Below are 20,527 nucleotides of genomic sequence, written 5' to 3' on the forward strand. Positions count from 1 at the left end.
TTAACATGCAGCCATGATCTGTTTCTTCAACTTGTCCTGACGATGAACCACACTAGTTGGTTCGAAACGCGTCGACAAATGAATTATGATGTGATTTTCGCTGAAAACTCTTCTCAATAAATAAGGAGAAAAGTTTAAATAAATTCCCTACTACATTCTAAAACAAGAGGAGCCTTGGTTGTGAGAGTGCAGAGCTTGTGTCCTAAGAAACAGCAGATCACAAGTGTGCAAGGATTTAGGAGACTGATTGTGCGTAGATTTGAGGAAGCTTGAGTCCTAAGAAATAGGAGCCACAAGTGCGCTATGAAATATAAGACTGTGGAGATTTGCGCAAGAGAATAGGAGCTACAAGTGTGCTAGGAAATAGGGAGTTGTGCGCTAGGAAATAGGAGCTCCTCTTGGGCAAGGAAATAGGGGCTCTAGTGCACAAGGAAGTAGGAGTTAGGATCAGGCAAGAGGCAGGGCAAGTCAAGGCTATTCAGCAGGGGAACAGTTGCATGCTAGAGGGCCGAGATCAAGCAGTGATCAAGGCATGCTGAGATCAATTGTATCGACTGAGATTAGTGAGAAGAAGCAAAACGCTTTCTCAAAGAGACAGATTGCTCTGTAATATATCCGAGTGCTCAAGAACAATAAATAAAATATCACATAAAAGAGGCAGGTTTTCCCTGATCGGTTTTCTTGAGAAAACAAGTGTGTCAATTTGTGCATGTGTTTTTATCTCTGTGTTTTTTATTCCGCTGCTTATGAATTATTAAGAAATCCTATATATTGGTGGCAGTAAACTAGTTTCAGTTTTCAGTTATTCGTTTCGGTTTAAGTAGTTGCAGAGTTTCATGGAAATTTAATGCTAATTGCCCAAGAACAATAATCCACTAGGTTTGCAATGCTGATATTTAGTAAACCAATACTCCAAACATTATCCAATTATACTGTGCTATGTTATTCACCCTAGTGTTACTATATTAATCCACTATCTAATGTGCTGTTCTGATCTTACAACAATAGGAGGCCGAGTTGCCCTGGAGCTAATCGACAGACTTGGAAACACAATTCACTGGCCTTAGGAAGGCCTTACGGGTTGGCTGCAGAAACCCTTCAGGAGACCCTGTCCAATATCTTGCGAGATGACTCAGACTGGGTTGGCCACAGTGCCCAAACAGTACCACAGGACATCCTTGCAATGAGCTCTGTTTAGGATCCCTCACCACATTTCAGCCACAGTTTTGTTGTTCAAACTGTCTGGAGATGGGGCCACTGTTGCCCTCAAGAGTTTGCTTGATCGGATAGACCAAAATGGTGACTTCACTGCTCCAATGTTCCTAGTTGCCTTAGCATCCAACTTAGTTGCCTTAGGGAAAAGTTGAAAACCCTACCGTAGCTTAGGTCTCCAAATGTCTCTCTAATAGCCAGATGATTTCGCTGTTGATAAAGCCGAATGGATTGCCCTAAATGAATGATGATTTCCATTGCTCCTTGATAGAGTTTGTTAACCAAACGATGTAACTACAAAAAGGTTCTTCTTGGTCTAGAACTAGCCTGAGTTGCTTTAGATAATTCATTGTAGTAGAAAAGAGAGAAAAGTGTGACTAGCTAGGGTGGGATCACCTCCACGAAACTAGATGCGATTAGCTAGGGTGGGATCACCTCCATTGAAAATAATCAAGAGGAAGGGGTTTTAAAACCCTCAAAGCCTTAGACTCAAAGAAAACAGAGACAATTCAATCCAATTTGATAATGGCAAATGATTCCAACCCTTCCTTATTTATAGATTTCCTCTTGGGGGTTTCTCCTCCCTAATCCATTGAGGGGGGTTCATGTGCAACCCCCAATTTGGGCTTTTTGCCCTAGCTACCTCAAACTTTACCAAATGTTGCCCCAAAACATTGGATAATGGGTTTTCCCCCTTTATCAAGACTATAGACTACAAAGTCGGATAGGCTATTCTGTCCTCCCTTGATGATTAATCCATAGGGAATATCACATTTTTCTAAGCCAAAGAAATATGGGACTTCTTGCCCCTCATTGAAATAGCACTGTCCTTTCCCCCATTTCTACCCAATCCCCATAGTACACCACCAAAGTCATCCGAACCAGACATTTTTCTAGACCTTGGGGTGTATTTGAAGGAGGTAGACATTGCACTATCCTTTCATCTTGCATTAGAAAGAGAGGATGGCAGTACCCCATGAGTCTCCTTTCCCAAGGGCATATCCAAAGTAGCTCCCACCTCCTTCAGCAAGGGTGATCTTTCCCCTCCATGCTCTCCTCAGACCTTGGATTTTCATCTTTATCTACTGGCGCCTTCCCACTATTCAAAACCAAAGGAGCCCTAATCCCCTCTAAGGAAGGGTACTCTAAAATACTTAATATTGCGAGATTATTAACTAAATCAATATATTTAGGAAGGCCATGTAACTTATGAACTAGTACTGGATCCTGGTAAGCTGGAGCTTCTATATGTATTCTTTCGTTCCAATGGAATCCCACCCTCTTATTCACTGTTCCAATGCTAGCGAAGTGTTGGAGATCATTTCAGGATCCACATCCTCACCAGCAACTTTTCCACAACTTTCTCTTTTTTTCCCATCAATTATAGACTGTGTTACCTTAATTTCTTCTCTCTTTTCCTTCCAAACGGTGCCATTTCACATCTGAACCTCTGCTTCCAAAGATTCACTTGCCCCCTTCCCTTCCTCCACTTTCTTCCTATTCTTATTTTTGCGATGGAATTTCAGTGGACATACCTCTGCCAAATTCCCTTGCAGTTGGCATCTTGAGCAATGGAACAACGAACTGATGTAGTACAAAGACTGTACATAAACCTTATTCTTCATTGGAATCTGTCATCTTTGATCTCTGCTAAATCATCCCTGACCCCTGATTCCACCACTATCTAAGCTACAAAGTGAGACTTCACTGTCGAGAAATGGGAGTCAAACTATAATGTCCAAGAGTTTTCCCAATGGCTTTTAAGACATCCTCTAACCACAATTCCAAGGCTAAACTCAGTAGTTTGACCTAAATGGGATATCTTGTGACTCACTTTAATCTAGGGTCGAAGAGAGGAGATCATCTCTTTAGAATAAGAGAGGTCGAGCCCCAATACCACTTTGCCTCAATAATCAACTGAGCTTCTTCTTTGGAATGAATGTGAAGTGCCCAAAAACTGTGCACTAGGTAACTGAAGCTTGGCATATATACTAGCATTTGTGACTAAATTCTTGCAATCCATAGGGCCAAGGTATTCTTAGATGTGAACCTCCCATAAAAGTGACCAATTAAGGTTTTGTGAGTCATGTCTATCACCGGCGTCATTGTGATACCCTCCCTCAATACCAACATTGCCTCTACCTTCGACTTCTTAATGCACTTACAACCCTTCCTCCGTACAGTTATCTGAGGTTTCAGTGCTTTATCCCACTCTTCCTTTTCTCCACCTCTTTAGAGGCTGCCAACAGTGTTGGAAGACCTTTCTTCTTCATCAAAATATTGCTTTGACCACCAGGCGACTGACTGTCACCTCAATTTCCGTTCAGTTCAACTCCCCATATTGCACCTTCGTGAAAGAAAACTCCAGAAATTTGATGTAGCTTCCCTTGCTAGAAGGGTACATTCTTCTAACCGGCAACACAGAGAGATGCTAGACTTATTCTGTTCTCCTGCCATATTAGCTACTGGTCCTGGTGATTTATTTAAGGCTAGACCTGTCTAAGTGACAGAGCCTTCATTGCCTACTCCATTTGACATATCTCCAACCTCTCCCAAAGTAAACTTAATCTTTGCCTTAGAGCTAACCAATGACCTCTCCCCTACCTAATTTCAATACCTCTACCTAGAATCCTCAAGCTCATAGATAATACCTTGAGACATCCCTTTACAAACACTGGCAGCACTTCCAGTGGCTTTGGGGAATAGTCTATCTCCTCTTCAGCTATCCCTAAACACTGTAAAACCCTGAACTAGCATCAAAGCTCCTTCTATCACTGCATTCTCAGCCAACCTATTCTTCATTTTTGCTTTCAATGTCTATGGAGAACAAGCTATGTATCTTGGTTATTGTAGAGAAAAGCTTTTGTTTCACTTTATCTTTAAGTGCCCTCTTTCAAACTATTCTGTATTTTTGAAGAATACGATATGCCATATTTTCAAAGAATCTCTTACATCGGCATCAAATTATTGATATTGAATATTTCTATAATGATTGTGGAAATGTCAAAGTGATGTCTAGTGCCACTCATAGGGTGTTTGGATTCTCAAGAGCTTTCTTAATTGTTTAACACACCCTTTTATTCTTAGCATGATTTTAATCTTGAATATATGCATTTTAGAAGGATGCAAGCAATCAAGTATTCAATTAACCTGTAAGAAGATTTAATCTGAAGAATTTTGTTGATTAGCATGCTTTATTTATGTAATTTCAGACAGGGATTTTCTACGGTATGAAGTTAGAGTCATAATCATGGTTTATTAGGAAACTATGATTTCCTATAAGAGCGGTTTCGCTATGGAATGATTGGAATATTGCATGCCAAGTCCCTGATTGTTTGTTGTCCTTATCAATCAATCCGTTGCAAAATTGATACTTACTTTTTTTCCTAGCATGATTTTAATCTTGAATAGATACAATTTACAAGGACACAAGCAATCAATTATTCTGTTAACCTGTAAGAAGATTTAATTTGAAGAAGTTTGTTGAATAGCTTGCTTTATTTATGTAATTTCGAACAGGGATTTTCTACAGGTGGTAAGTTAGAATCATAATAACGGTTTATTAGGAAACTATGGTTTCCTATAAGAGCGGTTTCTCTATTGGATTATTGGAATCTTGCATGCCAAGTCCCTGATTGTTTGTTGTTCTTATCAATCAGTCCATTGCAAAATTGATACTAACTTTGTTTCATGTACATGTCATAGACTGGGAAGTCAAAGCACTATGGCTTCATTGAGTTTGAGTCCCCTGCTGTAAGTGATTCAACTTGCTTAAGCCATACGCTTCACAGTCTGGATCAAGATGTACTTTGCATATCTGTCTGTTTCCTGATATGTAATTGTGACGCCCTGTTCTGCAGGTTGCTGAAATTGTTGCTGATTGCATGCACAACTACCTTTTATTTGAACACATACTACAAGTTCAGCTTGTTCCACCTGAAAAGATTCACACACAGCTGTAAGACTATCTTAAAGACTATGCAAGCAGTTTAAACTTACACCTTGAAAATTATTGGGGGCCTTCTTCTCCTCTCTCCCTAATATGCTGGTCAAAGCTTGGAGTTTTACTTGCATTGTCGTCATTAGTTCTGTCTTAGTTATAGTACTCTTATTTATGCATACTTTGATATATGATTCAAATGCAGCATCGGATTCTGACTGGTTAACTACTTATGTTTTTGTCTATCCCTAATAGCAAAAAATCTATCTATGGTGTTCATGCTTCAAACTAATTATCTATTGACCTATTAGTAAGTATTTGATGATGCTATCCTTTTTTTTTGTTACCTTGGAATAAAATTGTAATTTTATTCAGAAAAGGATTAAAATTACATGGATTGGATGCTATGGAATTCATAAAAACCTCCCAGGATGAAAACAATTACATAAGAGTGTCTATATGGTATAAACATCAAAGGATCATCAAAACTTATCCAGCATACATTTTATAAAATATATATAAAACACCTTGTCTCAAGACTTGTAGGCCTCCCACTGCACTTCTGTCAAAAAACTGAAAAGTCCCCTTATACATAGTTCATCAAAAAAGTTCACAGAAAAGCATTATAAACTGGAGTAGGACCAATATATCTTTTTATAAAAAAAATACATATTGAAATTCATTGCAAAGACCATTTTGTTCCTTCATTTCGGTACTTCAAAAGGATATATAAAACATCAAGTCTCAAGACCTGTAGGCCTCTTACTACACCACTGTAGAAAAAACTGAAAAGTCCCCTTATACATAGCTCATCAAAAAAGTTCATAGAAAAACATTATAAACTGAAGTAGTACCAATATATCTTTTTATAAAAAAGATGATTGTGAAAATTCATTGCGAAGACTACTCTGCTTCTCCAGAATGATACAAACTCCTCGGGCTAAAAGTAGTCCCTCCTTTGATAAACTGTCTGCCACCTGGTTCCTTTTTCTGAATATATGGTTATATGAAATAGACATGAAACCTGCTTGGATACCGCAAACCTCTTTAAAAGGTGGCTGTATAGTGTAACTAAGTTTTTAGCAAAATTGGTGGTTTGGTCTTATTACCCAATTAGCAATATGAGCATGGAAGCTAAATAGTTGATATGCTTCAATTCAGATTTCATTTCTTTTCTTTTCAATATAAAATTTAATTTTTAAATATATATTTATTAAACTAATAGAGTTAGGGTTCCAATTCCCTGATTCCTAATTTCTGGACAAGCTTTGCACTCGCATTGGGCTCTTTTTGCCAATTCTGATCGCATCCATGGTTCATGTAACCTTGGTGCCAGGTGAAGTATGCCTCAACTGGCAGATGAACTGGAGCATGCAAGCATGCATCCTCTCTTTGAGATCTGCACCCTCTACCTAGAATTGGAAACTCATCATGCATGAGAGCCCCAACTGTGTAGGGTTTTGCACCCTTCTACTAACAAAACATAACATGTATGCTAAGGTTAACAAAAACATATTTTAAAAATAAACAAATTCTATCTTATATTGGATGTGCTAAATCTGGAAGAATATCTAAAATGGAACAATATGCTAAGGTTTATTCTACGTTTGATTCATCACTATCTGAATCACTAGTTGCTTCACATTTATACAGATTCTTGGTCTCTTTTCCCTTAGCACATCTGTGTTGCGGGCCCCATTTTTTGCCACAATGTCTTCACTTACCTTCCTTCATTCTTTGCATTTCCAAATTAGTTTTGTCTCCTTCACGAAGATGTGGTGGAACATATTTTGTGTTATCTGTGTTCATGGCTTGGGAAAATCTTCGTCTTGAATATACTCTTTCAACCTTCGACCACTACATTTTTTCGTGTTTCTTTTCAGCAGCTTTTGCCTTCTGTCTTGCTACCTCTATATAAGTGATGTCATGAAGCTCGAGCTCAACCTGGAGATGGGGTTTAAGTCCCGTGGTGTACGACTGAATGAGACACGTTTATGATAATCCAAGTACTCGCGTAGCTAAGGTTTCCCATTCTCGAGTGTATTCGTCCACATCTCCTTTTTGTTGCAATATGGTGAGCGTTGAGAAGAATTCTTTTTCCTTGACACCTTGGAACCTTTTAAAGATCGTATTTTTGAATTTCCTCCAACTCATAACAAGTGTCGTCTTTTTCCACCACATATACCAATTATATGCATCACCTTCCATTTGCATGGAAGCATGCTTGATCTTTTCGTCATCATTGTCAATACCGTAAATCTCGAAATATTCTTCTTCTTTATTGAACCAAGCAACGCTGCATTTTTCGTTACCATCAAATTTGGATAGCTCAAGTTTTGCTCTTCGTTGAGATGTAGCTATCGACGAAGCGAAGACGGGGTATTGATTTGAAAATGACATGTTGGTGTATGGATTCCAGCGCTGCCTATTTTGAAAATCCGTGTTACTATTTTCTTGATTAGGTGTGGAAGATGTCTTTGGATACTCGGGTTTCTCACGTGAGTCTCTCGAGTTTGACGAATATGAAAAATTGAGATGTTGAGTAGCTTCATTATTTTGGGGTATTTGATCGGGTGTAATCTTCATCCTGTCACAAATACATGTCAACATCACCATTGCTTGATCCACCTTACATGAAAGGTCAACTTGATCCTTTTTAAATTCATTCTTGTTTTGCTCGAGCTGAGTCTCTGTTCTCTTTGTTGTGTCTTGGAGTGCTTCGATTTTTTTGCCATGTCCGATCACCTTAGCTTCAAGATCTATCAAATTTTTATTGAAATTGGCCATCGACATTGATTAAGGCATCGATCGGGTCTGAGGTGGAGTATATTTTTCCAGCGTAACTCTTTTTCTTAACTTGATCCTAGTTTATTATTATTATTATTTTTTGTTAAATGATAATAATTTATTTATTTTATATTTCATAATAATAATAATAATAATAAGCTGATTAAATATATGTATATATATAATCAAATATTAATTATATTATATAGTTATTAAATATTAATTAGTTATATACATAACAATTAATATTACAAACTATATAAATATAATTGTATGTATAAGTATACCCACGAGGGAATATATAGGCATTCGAATAAGTTTGATGCTGATTGAAGTGATGCGATTGTTGAGGTTAAAACATTGTTCGGTGATGCGTGAGCTTGACGGAATGCTTAAGCTCGACATGACTGTGTACGACGACAAGCACAAAAAGTCGATGGTGGCAGTCGGTAGAGATGGTGAGGAGCGATAGAAAGGGTTGGACAGACGGAAAACGGCAAATGCAGGGGAAGATGGAACAGTGGAGGAGGACGCAGTGGTGACATGGTTATAACAATGGACGATATTGTATGCAACATACGTCTTTGTGTAGCAATTTTGCCAGAAGACCAAACTTGCTCTGATACCAGATGGAGCGGATCAACTCAGCATTATACAACAATTATATTTTTATTAATAAACTTCAATGATGATTTACAGTGTGGGAGGCCTTGGCTTAAATACAACCCTGGGCGCCTCTTGGTGAATGGGCATGATCTTTGATCATGCTCTTTGCCTAATTAACTAATAGTTATAGATTAACTTTTACATAACAATGGGCAGTGTTGTTTTTTCTAGGTCAATTAGGCCTAGTAAATTTTTTCAACAATAGTAACTACTTCTAATGATAATCCACTTTAATAGAGCATTCCCTTTGACGTTTAGATCACAGTAATCATTAAGCAGTTACACTTGAAAAATTACAACCATAAACAGTAGATGAGCAGTAGAACATAAAGATAATGAACAACAATACTTTTACCCTGGGAAAACCCCTCTCCTAGGGGAAAAACCTAAGTTACCAGGATTCGGATACGGATACGGATCCGGATCCGGATCCGCTAGTTTTTTGAAAATCTAAGATCCAGATACGGCAAGGATACGTCACGTATATATATATATATATATATATATATATATATATATATATATATTTAAACTTTTAAAAAACACCTTAAAGCTAAAAAATCAAATACTCCACGAAACCATCAAACATTTTTAGAACATTGAATGATAAAATCATAAATATGAAGATTAAAACATTGAAATGGTGCATCGTCCTCATACAAAGACTAAAGTAACAAAAAGGTCCAAGGATCATGATTCATAATATCATGAATGATAATAGTAAATACATTTACATATCCTCAAATGGATCTATATCTTCTGCATATTGCAACTCTACATCATGAATAGATGATGGGGGTCCTGGAATGTAGGAAGTTGCATCAGTAGGTTGGACTGGTGGTGGAACAATATCCTCAAGTAGGTTGAGGTGAGTCATGGCATTCAGTGTCAGGTTCAAGTCAGAGATCTCAGGCTCCACATCCCACATCCTGCTCGGACCTTTTTTATACTCTGGTTCAACATGTGATAGAAGACGAAGGTTGGAATGAACATAAACAAGGTCCTCAGCCTTTGCGCTCCCAACCTGTTTCGCTTCACTGAATGGATGAAGCCATATGTACTCCAATTCCTCTCAGCTGATGAGGAACTAGCAACCTGTGATAACAACCTAGTGGCTAGAGTAGACAGATGAATGCTATCCCCACCATGGAAGCCCCACCAAGTAATAGGATCAAGATGTCCTCGATCATTCATAGCTACTGGATCTGAAAAGCTACCAATAGACTGTACAAACCCTCCAAATTCTTGGCGGACTTCCATTGCAACTCCCATATCTCTATAAATTTTCTTCAAGGTTGTCTTGTATCCTTGTACCACTTCATAATCTTTGTTTGGTGCTGCTCTACCGGGTAAAGACAAAATTTTAGAATGATAGTATTTAGGGTGCAATGCATATGCCAGAAGGTGTAATGGCGTGGTCATTTTGTTCCACCTTTCTGTAACTATGTCCTTCACTAAATAATAGATTGTTTCATGAGGGTCATTTTCACTTGCCCTGATAATTTCCCTTATCCTCTCCAACATACTATCAATGTTTTCATAAACTTCCCCCAAGCAAGGTGTATCTGTATCAAATGCCCTGATCAAGGTCAAGATTGGTTCAGTGAACCGTAGAAGATATTGAACCTTGTCCCACCATGCATCATCAAGAATGATGGACTTGATTTTTTGCCCTCTATCAGAAGTGGAAGTCCTCCATGATTCCCAAAGAGGGTCAATGACCATTGCTTGTAGTGCTTGTCTCACCTCCACAAGTCTCTTTATGACAAGAGTGTGGGAGGCAAAACGAGTTTCAACAACCTATAAGTTTCAAAAGGCCAAATCTCAAATGATAAACCATATATAAATTTGTAATTAAAAATAAGAATTTCATTATTTCTAATACAAATAGTAATGATCAAAAAAATTACCTTCAGTAGCTCCAACTTTGCAAAACCCCGATAAATGGCTTGGGACATTGAATGATTTGTTATGAACATTTGGATTTCCTTTGATGCTACATATATTTCATTAATCCATTCAATCTCACCAATCTTGGCAAGCATAAGGTTCAATGAATGGACTGCACATGGAGTCCAAAAGATGTGATCATATCGACCCTCCACAATCAAACCTGCAGCTTTACAAACCTGTGCGTTGTCCGTAATGACTTGGACAACATTATGTGGCCCCACACTTTCTATTGCATCAATAAGAATTGTGGATATGAAAGATGCATCTTTCTCTATTCCACTGCAATCAACAACCTTCAAAAACATTGCCCCTTGGGGGCATACTGCAACAACATTAATTAATGGGCGGTTTCTTTGGTCTCTCCATCCATCAGAAATGATGGACACCCTTGTTTCTGCCCATGTATCCCGGATTGCCTGTAGCTGTCTATCCACGGATTGCCTTTCTGATGCCAACAAGGTAGTGCGGACCTTTTCATATCCAGGGCTTTTGTACCCTTTCGGCGCTTCATTAACTGCCTTAATCATTTGTTGCCAGTAAGGGGAACGCACCAAATTGAATGCTAGCCCATTTGCATAGATGCAACGAGCTACGTGTTCATCAGCGATGTCTCTACCTTGATTATTGAAACATGCTTCAAGAGGGCCTAGAGTGGCCCTTTTATTAGATGTAGCAGCAGGCCTAGATGGCAATGGAGGCCTAGTTGTAGAACTTTGCACAGGGTGTTTTCCCTTAGCAAGTTTCCTATCAGCAGCTTCTTGCAAAGATGCATAGAATTTCATTTTTCCAGGACTCAAACCTTGGCCAGGTTTGCCATTTGCATCTTTTGGCCCAGTGCATACTTGCACCCCTGTGTTAGTTTGACTGGTGAGATGGGCCTTCACTCTAGTATATGAGCCATTTTTTATATCTTGGCATTCATTGCACTTCCATTTAAATGAACCACGTCCGGGATTTTTTCCAATAATCTCCACATACTGCCATAGAGGAGATTTTGGATCTGTTTTGATGATTTCCCCTTCACTATGCTCATGATGTGAATCTTGTGATGGTTCCATTATGATAATAATATAGACTCTATTGGTTACTTGCAAGTTGCCACTGCATTTAAAAGTCAAGTTATAATATATTAATATTATGATTATCCATAAACAATAAAAAATTAAATTGTAAAATTAAATACATTAAAAAAAGTAAATTTAAATTTTAAATACATTTTAAAAATTTGAATAACATATATTAAATATTAATATAACTATTAACTGTTATTATAATTTATTATGTTATATAAGTTATAAGTTATAACATATATAATTATATTATATAACATATATATATATATATATATATATATATATATAAATATTAAATAATATATATAACTGTATAAATATAATTATTTATATTATAATATAATTATTTATTTACATGTTTATATATATAATTATAAATTATAATTATTTAATATATCATGTTAAATAATATATATAACTGTATAATATATATAACTGTTTAATATATATAAATATTAAATAATATATATAACTGTTTAAATAATATATATAAATGTTTAATATATAAATAAATATATATATATATATATATATATATATAATATATAAATATTTATAAACCGATATATATATATAAGCCGGATCCCATCCACTTCTGGGTTTATCGAAACGACGAAACCATAATGCAGTTTTTAACTTTCTGGGTTTATCGAAACCATAATGCAGGATTTATCGAAACCATAACGTATATAACCATATAACATATATAACTATTATAACATATATAACATGTATTATATATAACTGTTATTAAACATTAATATAATAATATATTAATATTACATTACAATGTTACATTAACATATATTAAACCGAACCGTAAACGTTTACCTGGTTAACGCGGAAGCCTGAAACCCTCGGCGTGACCGACTGTGCCCACAATGTGTGCTGCGTGCACGGGAACCAGCAGCAGTGAATGGTGCTGCGTGCAGTGGGGCCGGCGGTAAGCCCGCAACGCAAAAGTCCTGTGCAGGAGGGGCCGGCGGTGAGCACTGAGCCCGGAACGAATGGCGACAAAACAAAAGGGTCAAAGCAGACAGAGCAACGCAGAGTCCGACAAAACTAAAAGTAATGTTTTAATATATCGGGACCACAAAATATCTAACCTTAAAACCTAGAAAATATCTGCGTTTTAACTTTTTCGGCCACCTATCACCGCTTCCGGCAGCCACCGTCCGGATCCGTATCCAAAATCCGCTTGCCGTTTCCAAAACCCGCGTTTTTAAAAATATACGTATTTTAAGCGTATTTGGGAGTATCCGTATCCGGATCCGGTTCAGATCCGTGGATCCGGCAATACTCCACTTGCCTGAGCCGGATCCGGTAACATAGGGAAAAACCCAGCAACCTTTCCTTTGAGAGAGAGAGAGAGTAATCCAATATCCAATGTTTGACAAATGAACCAGTCAAAGGTCAACCCTTTGACAATTCAACAAATCAGTTCAACACTTCCAAAAATATAGCTGAGATAGACTAGTCAAACTTCTAGTCAAAACTGGTCAAACCTCAAAATCTGGTCAATGCCTTGTTGCAGTCAAAGTTGCAGGTCCGAACTGTAGCTTTGGTCAACAGGGTGAAACAGTCTTGTGGTCAGATCTGCCTTAGACCTGCGGTCAATGCAGGTCAAATACCATAAATTTCCTCATTCTCCGTGCCTACAAATGCGGCCCAGCTTGCAGAATCCAAATCTACAAAAATCACATTCAAAGGAGAAGTTAAAGGTTCTGGTCAACGCTGCTCTGTGCAATGGAAAAGTCAATCGCAGGAAAACACAGAAATTACAGTCAAACAGATCCGCACATGTGAAGAGGAGAGAGAAAACTCACTGTCCAAGAAGAGATGTCGAACTGCCCAATCATGTGAGGAGAGAGAAGATGATGTGTGTTGTGATATGCCAAAATGATCTCAACTCGTCCTATATTTATAGTGGTTTGCGTGGGGTGAAAAGTCATGTCTCTTCATCACTAGGCCAACTTGAAGATGTTGTGCTTGCTAGAAAAAATACTGACTGAACCTGCCATATTTCAACAGGCAGCAGCAGAGGACAGAGGCCACCTCTTTTTTTGGCTTCTAGAGGACAACAGAGTCCATTTGTAGCCCCAGGGACAGGGCCTTCTACCTCTAAAGGAAAAGGCAAAGCCCTTCCCTATTCCCGTAAAAGGGGCAGAGGATCTCAGTGACTGATTACTTTATGACATGTAGATGACTCATAATATACATTTATTATATTTTTTGTTGATACTTTGACTCTTGAGAGTTGAGACAGAGTTAGGACTCAAAATTCAGGACTTGATTCACTATTTTGATATGTGATGTAGCACTAGATTTCATATACATATTATATATTAGCTTTCTTTTCATGTTTACGTGGAAATGTGTTTATTTGATGTTGTGGATACTTTAGATACTAAAATATTTAAGAAAAAATGAATATTTTTGTAGTTATTTAATTTTGCCGACTTTTTGCTGTTTTTTTCAAAAACTTCCCGACTTTAATGACTTTTTTAATTTCTGGACCCTTGCCGATTTAATCTTGATTTCGACTTTTTCCACATTGGCTTGTAGTACTTCTTGTGCTAAATCTGAAGGAAAGACACTGAAAATGCAGGAAAACCCCATCTTGGAGGATTTCTTGTCATTTTTTTTCATTAAAAAAACTGTAATCTTATTTTCCTTTTTATTTATTGGCAACGTGTTTTTTTAAGATTGTAGGGGCCATGTGGGTTCCACAAGGCTCCAATACGGTGTTAGGGGGGATGGAAACATCCAAGGAACAGCCTCGAAAATTTTGCAAGTTAGGAAATGGTCAAAAAAGAGTTTGGAAAGGTTCCCAGGAATTTCTGAACTGTTTATGAGGTGTGTTTCTGTTTCTGTAACTTTTGCAGTACCAGAATGTTGAGGGGAGTAGCAGCAGTATTTAACAGATGCTGTAGCCATATCCGTCCCATTACATGTATTCTTTTCAAGGTTATTTAGGTTAAACAGCTAAAAAAGAGGACAAGCTGGAAATTGGTATTCACTGGCAGGAAGTCAACCTTTCCAAAAATGAGTAACATTAATTAGACATTTTTAGGCATATGGCATTTATTGTACCAGATGTGGTTCTACGTTTTTTTAAGCAGATGGTTTTTGTGTGTGTTTTTTTCTTACTGCATTATGGCCGGAGTTATAAAATTTATCTGAACAGTGGTTTCTCCAAGTATATAAAATGGTCATTTTGTCATGAAGCATCAATCTGAGAAGCAATTTACTTGTTTATATTTACCTCTCACTCATTTTCTAAGATTAATTGTTCATTTTCATTTTCCTTTTAGATGGAAGGGATCAAATCGCAAGTTTAAGCCAATAAAGTGGCAGAGGATTCAAATGAAACATCATAATCGGGTAAGTATTTATCCACTTGGTGTTCTTGTTAATAACACGGGAGAATTTTTATTCTCTCTTTATAGATCAAATATATTTGTTTTGTTTTGTTGTCAAGCCACATTAGTTAGAGTTATATAAGTAACACGGCAGCTGCTGGTTTCTTCAACTTTATAAAATTCTTATATACCATGTATCCATTTTTTGTGCTTGATTGCAATCTCAGGAGAGAACAGCAAAAGAGCAAGATCATCTGATGAAAGCAATACTGAAAAGGGATGCAAAACGTCGCAAGAAGATCGAAGCTGCTGGTATTGAATATGACTATCCAGACATTGTAAGTATGATATTTATAGAAAAAATCACTGTTTCCATATTAAGTGAAGATGGCGTTGAGTTCTAGAAGATATAATATGAATGAATGCTGTATCTGTTTCAGATTGATGGCCTTCCGCCTGTCCCAAAGAAGATCAAGTTCTCTGATGATGAAGAATGACGCGAACATGAGGAAAATTTCAGTTCATAGTTCATACAACCACAATTTGAGCATTGTATCTGTACAATCAGAGCATCGTATCTGTACAATTAGATTTCCTTGATAGAACTCCCTATATACCAAGTATAAATCTTACAATATTTTGGGTAGATGCACCTTTTGTGTGAGGTTAACTATCTAAAGTTTATTATTGACATTAGTAAAATCTGTCATTATCTGCTCGTTTGGGTGCTGCAAATGAGATGATGTATTTAAATTACTATGGTGTATTACTGTATCAACCAAATTGCAATAGTGATTTCTTAGGTTCTATAATATAATCCACACACAGTAACTGAGTGACGTGGAGGAAAGTGGGCTGAGTTTTATGCATGTTCTATTTATGCCATGCAGCAAATGAGGGTTCACCACTCGAATTTACAGCAGTTTTGTGAAGTGTTATATTTTACAATTTTTTTATTTTGGTTGCGTGTGATAACGGTGATTCAACGCCATGCAGTTCATGGGCTTTTTTGTTAGCTATGTGCTGTCTAGTTTTAATTGTTGTTTGCGATCACTGTTTAATGTTATATCATTATAGGAAAACATTATCAAGGCTTTCCTCCAATTCCTGCTACTAATGACAAACGGTTTGAATGGAGCCATGTAAGTGTAACGTAATAATTGTAAACCTGCAATGTTAGGATAATCCAGTTACATAATTTGTGTATATGGTGGTTTGCAAATTGTACAGGGAATATTTGAAGAAATGCCCAGATAGCATTCTTGTTTTTCAGAAGCAGAACTGTTTCCCAATTGTATCTCTTATTTTTTTTTAGGGCAATGCTGTTTCTATGTTTGTATATTCTTTATAAAAGAAAAGAAAACAAGGTGGATGATGATTTGTACCCAGAAAAAGAACAACTTTTTTTCTTGTGGAATTGTACATGGAATATATGAAGAAATGCCCAGATAGTATTCTTGTTTTTTCAGAAGCAGAGCTGTTTCCCAATTGTATCTCTTAATTTTTTAGGGCAATGCTGTTTCTATGTTTATATATTCTTTATAAAAGAAAAGTAAACAAGGTTGATGATGATTTGTACCCAGAGAAAGAACAACTTTTTTTGTTGTGGTGTGTGCTTCTTCGCCATGGCTGTTCTGTTATTTTGAATTTTCTTTTCCTATGAATATTTCCATGCTTTAGATTCTTCTCCATTCGCTGCAGGTTGCTATCTGGTTTTAACAATTGGCATCAGAGCAGTTGTTGGGACCAAGGGAATGCCTTTGTAGCCGAGAAGAGGAAACTTAGTACATGGAATCTCGAGTTGCTAAGGCCTTTTTTTCGAGGTCTTGATTGAGAAGCTAGATAGACCTGATTTCCCCGGTTAATGAGTTCAAAATGGACAATGTTGTGTTGGAGCAGTAATATGAGGTAGTCAACACAACTGACAGGCTGGGGAAGATATTTGTGGTAGAAGAAATGGTATCCAAGCATTTGGAGATTGAGAAATTCAATGGCTACAATTGCAATTTGTGGAAGTTGAAGATGGAATATTTGCTTATTCAAAGAGCATAGAAAAGGCATCATGGGTATGAAGCTTGACACTGTGAAGTAGGTGAATTGGGACAAAATGAATGATGAGGCGATTGCCTTGATTGGTCATAATTTATTTATGTATTAATGGATGTCTGGGGAACCATATCAAAGAACCTTCGGGATACCATGGTCTCATTGTATGTGTTATGTAAAAATTAATGAGTCTATTATTATTAGTCAATTAGGCAAAGGAAATGATCTTATCATGCCCATTCCCCAAGAGGCATCTGAGGCAATGTTTAGCTAGGGGCCTCCCATAACTTTAAGGCACATCATTGAAAAAGTTTGGGAGAAGAAGGAAGAAGTATTTTGTTGCTTTGTTGATTTCAGAAAAGCGTTTGACTCGGTTCTTAGGGATAAACTTTGGCAAAGAATGGAGGAACTTGGGGTTCCTAAACATTTGAGAGCCGCTGTGCATAGGCTGTATGAAGAGGTGAAAGTCAAAATTAGAACTTCATCAGGCATTTCTGAAAGTTTTAGAAGCGATATCGGGGTCAAGCAAGGTTGCCCACTATCTCCTACCCTTTTTGGTTTATATATCGACAAGCTTGAGGAGTGGTTAAATTCGCAAGGGGGTGATGGTATCTATTTGTGCAAGTTTGTTATAAGGCTTCTTTTATATGCAGATGACCTTATTCTGATTGCTAAATCGACTCTTGGTTTGCAAGAGCACTTACTATCTCTTGAGAATTTTTGTAGAAGTGTGGGGATGCAAGTCAATATCAGCAAAACGAAAGTAGTGGTCTTCTCTAAGAAAAGAAAACATAACCAACATAAGTTCTACTTTGAAGGCAACATTCTGGAAGAAGTTGCGGATTACAAATATCTCGGAATTGACTTCAACAAAAATCTAAGCTGGAATGGTTGTAGAAAGAAAAGAACTTTGTGGGGTTGGAAAGCATTTTATGCTTTTCAAAATAGGTGTAGAGAGGCAGAGTTATGGGACTGGAAGACCACTCAAACTCTTTTTGGGCTTCTAGTGATTCCAGTGATTTCTATATGGTTGTGAATTGTGGGCTAGCAGTACTTCCGACATGCAGTGGAGACAAATTGAGAAAATTCAGAAGCGTTTGATTACAAACAAATTCAATATTAAAAGTGCAGTACCTTATGATATCTTGTTAAGTGAAACAGGGACTGCTCCTATTGAAGCAATTGCTATGGTGCGAGTCATAAGGTATTTAAAAAAAATTGAGCAAATGGAAGAGGGTAGATGGCCTAAGGTTGTCTTTAACGATAGATTGTGCAAGAGCAAAAAAACTTGGATGCAACGAAATAACAAATGGTTTAGTAAATGGGATATCTGCTTGAACGCGTGCCCCATAAACAACAAAGAGATAAAAGCTTTTGTTATGGAAAAGTTTCACAAACGTACTTGGGAGAAGGAGCTAGGAAGAAAGAAAAACTACTATATTGAAGTGTTTAATCCCACTCATAATCATCAACCAAAAGCATACATAGAGGCCAATATTTCTTGGAGAGCCAAAATTCTTATTGCTCAGTTAAGGACTAATGCTCATCAACTCCGTTGTGAAACAGGGCGCTGGAAAAGGCCAAAGGAAGTGTGGGAGGAAAGGGTATGCATTTTTTGTTCTTGCGGAAAAGTGAAAACAGAAAAACATTTCATTTTAGAATGTGAGGCCTTCAAAGACAACAGGGAAAGTTATGCAGATACGCTGACAACTAGCTCTTGGGATAATCTATTTAACGAGGGGTTTGTCGAGAAGATGGGAGCATTTATTGTGAAGCTTCACAAAAAAGGGCCGAATACATCAAGCAGATGAAGAAGCAATCTGTCCCATAGGCTATCTTTAGCCTCGTGGACGTTAAAATAATTTCTTCTTCTTCTTCTTCTTCATTCAATAACTAATAATATCTATTCTTATTTCTATCAATCAATGAGTCGTATCTGGTATCAGAGTGAGTCATTCCTCAGCTCACTGTTGCACAAATCACAGTGTTCTCCAGTCGTTGACTCCATTGCTTGCTGCTTCTCCATTCCGTCGTGTTCTTGTTCTGCAGATTTTCACTGCCGACCGTATTTGTCGTTTTGCCAGTCACACATTGCTTGACCCTGTCACGTAATCCCCTCACCTGTTGTCTCCCTATCGACGTGCTCGACAACTTCACCTCATCCTGCCAACCGCATCATTCTCCCCGTCAAATGACATAACTTTCCACACCTCCTGTTTTTCCTCGGCCCACAGACTTCGTTCCATCATCGACATCCAAATCAAGCCGCCGTTTTCCTGTTTCCTTCCGGATCCCACGCCTTTCTCTTGGCTTCAAGGCAACGATTCGATTCAACCCTTGACCGAATTCTTTAGTATAACTATATATTATATATATAGTTACACTATATATTATAAAATTTTCATTATATAATTAAATTTAATTATTAAAAAACAAATTTAGTATATATATATATAAATTAATATATATATAATTAAAAAAAATTAAAAAATTAGGGTCAAGTTGAGAAAAAGGTTAACTTGGATAAATATACGCCACCACATACTCGATCAATGTCTTTGTCATACTCAATCAATGTCTTCGTCAATATCGATGATCAATTTTAGTAAAAAAATGATTGATCTTGAGAATAATGTTATCAGACATTCTAATGAAATCAATGAGCTCCAAGATATAACAAAGAGAATAGAAAGTCAACTCGAGCATAACCATAAGGAATTTAAAAAGGATCATGCAATCCTTTCAAATACGGTGAATTATATCATAATCAAGCAATGGTGATGTTGACTTGTGTTTGTGACAAGTTGAAGATTCCACCTGATCAAATACCCCAAAAGGAGCACCTACAACATTCGGAGCAAGTTCTTACTACATTAGAAGAGCATCAATTTTATTCCAAGAAGCCCAAATGCACTTCTGGTAAAGAAGAAGTAGAGTATTTCAAAGATAATATCCAAGGAAGGAGTAAAAGTAGATCTTAATAAGATCAAGGCTATAAAGGAATGGCCCAAACCAGATAATATCTCAAAGCTAAGAGGATTCCTAGGATTGACCGGGTATTATTAAAGATATATTAAAAACTATGCCCATATAACCACACCCCTAATAAACCTTTTAAAAAAGAACTCATTTCGATGGTACGATGAAGCAGAAAAGTGTTCTGAAGACTTGAAGGAAGTTCTGTCTAAAGTCCCTATATTGGCAACTCCAGAGTTCTCAAAACCATTTGTAATTGAGTGCGATGCTTTAGGTTTTGGCATAGGAGAAGTACTAGTCCATGATGGTCTCCCTATCGTGTTCGAAGGCAGAAAGCTCAATAAGCAAGAACGTCTCAAGTCTACATACAAGGAGGAAATGCTTGCTATTATACACACATGTGACAAGTAGAGACAATATCTCTTTGGAAGTAAGTTCTTAATTCAAACATATCGTAAAAGTCTTCAACATCTCCTCTACTAGAAAACACTATCTATAGAACAAAAAAAATG

At 37.1% G+C, this 20,527-nt stretch overlaps 1 protein-coding gene across 1 annotated transcript in view; it reads left to right on the forward strand.

The window, feature by feature from the left end:
- Positions 1–15,949, forward strand: part of LOC149250889 (RNA-binding (RRM/RBD/RNP motifs) family protein) — a 54,035-nt gene extending 38,086 nt beyond the window's left edge. Inside the window, exons 5-9 of the mRNA XM_089459264.1 lie at positions 4,918–4,965; positions 5,073–5,170; positions 14,946–15,015; positions 15,221–15,331; positions 15,434–15,949. Coding sequence (XP_089315390.1) covers positions 4,918–4,965; positions 5,073–5,170; positions 14,946–15,015; positions 15,221–15,331; positions 15,434–15,490 — 384 coding nt within the window. The 3' untranslated portion in view covers positions 15,491–15,949. The remainder of the gene's footprint in view (positions 1–4,917; positions 4,966–5,072; positions 5,171–14,945; positions 15,016–15,220; positions 15,332–15,433) is intronic.
- Positions 15,950–20,527: the final 4,578 nt, after the last annotated feature.

This window comes from Pinus tabuliformis, chromosome 7 (genome assembly GCF_031772625.1).
Source record: "Pinus tabuliformis cultivar Carrire ecotype Pingquan chromosome 7, CPIR1, whole genome shotgun sequence".
NCBI classification, from domain to species: domain Eukaryota; kingdom Viridiplantae; phylum Streptophyta; class Pinopsida; order Pinales; family Pinaceae; genus Pinus; species Pinus tabuliformis.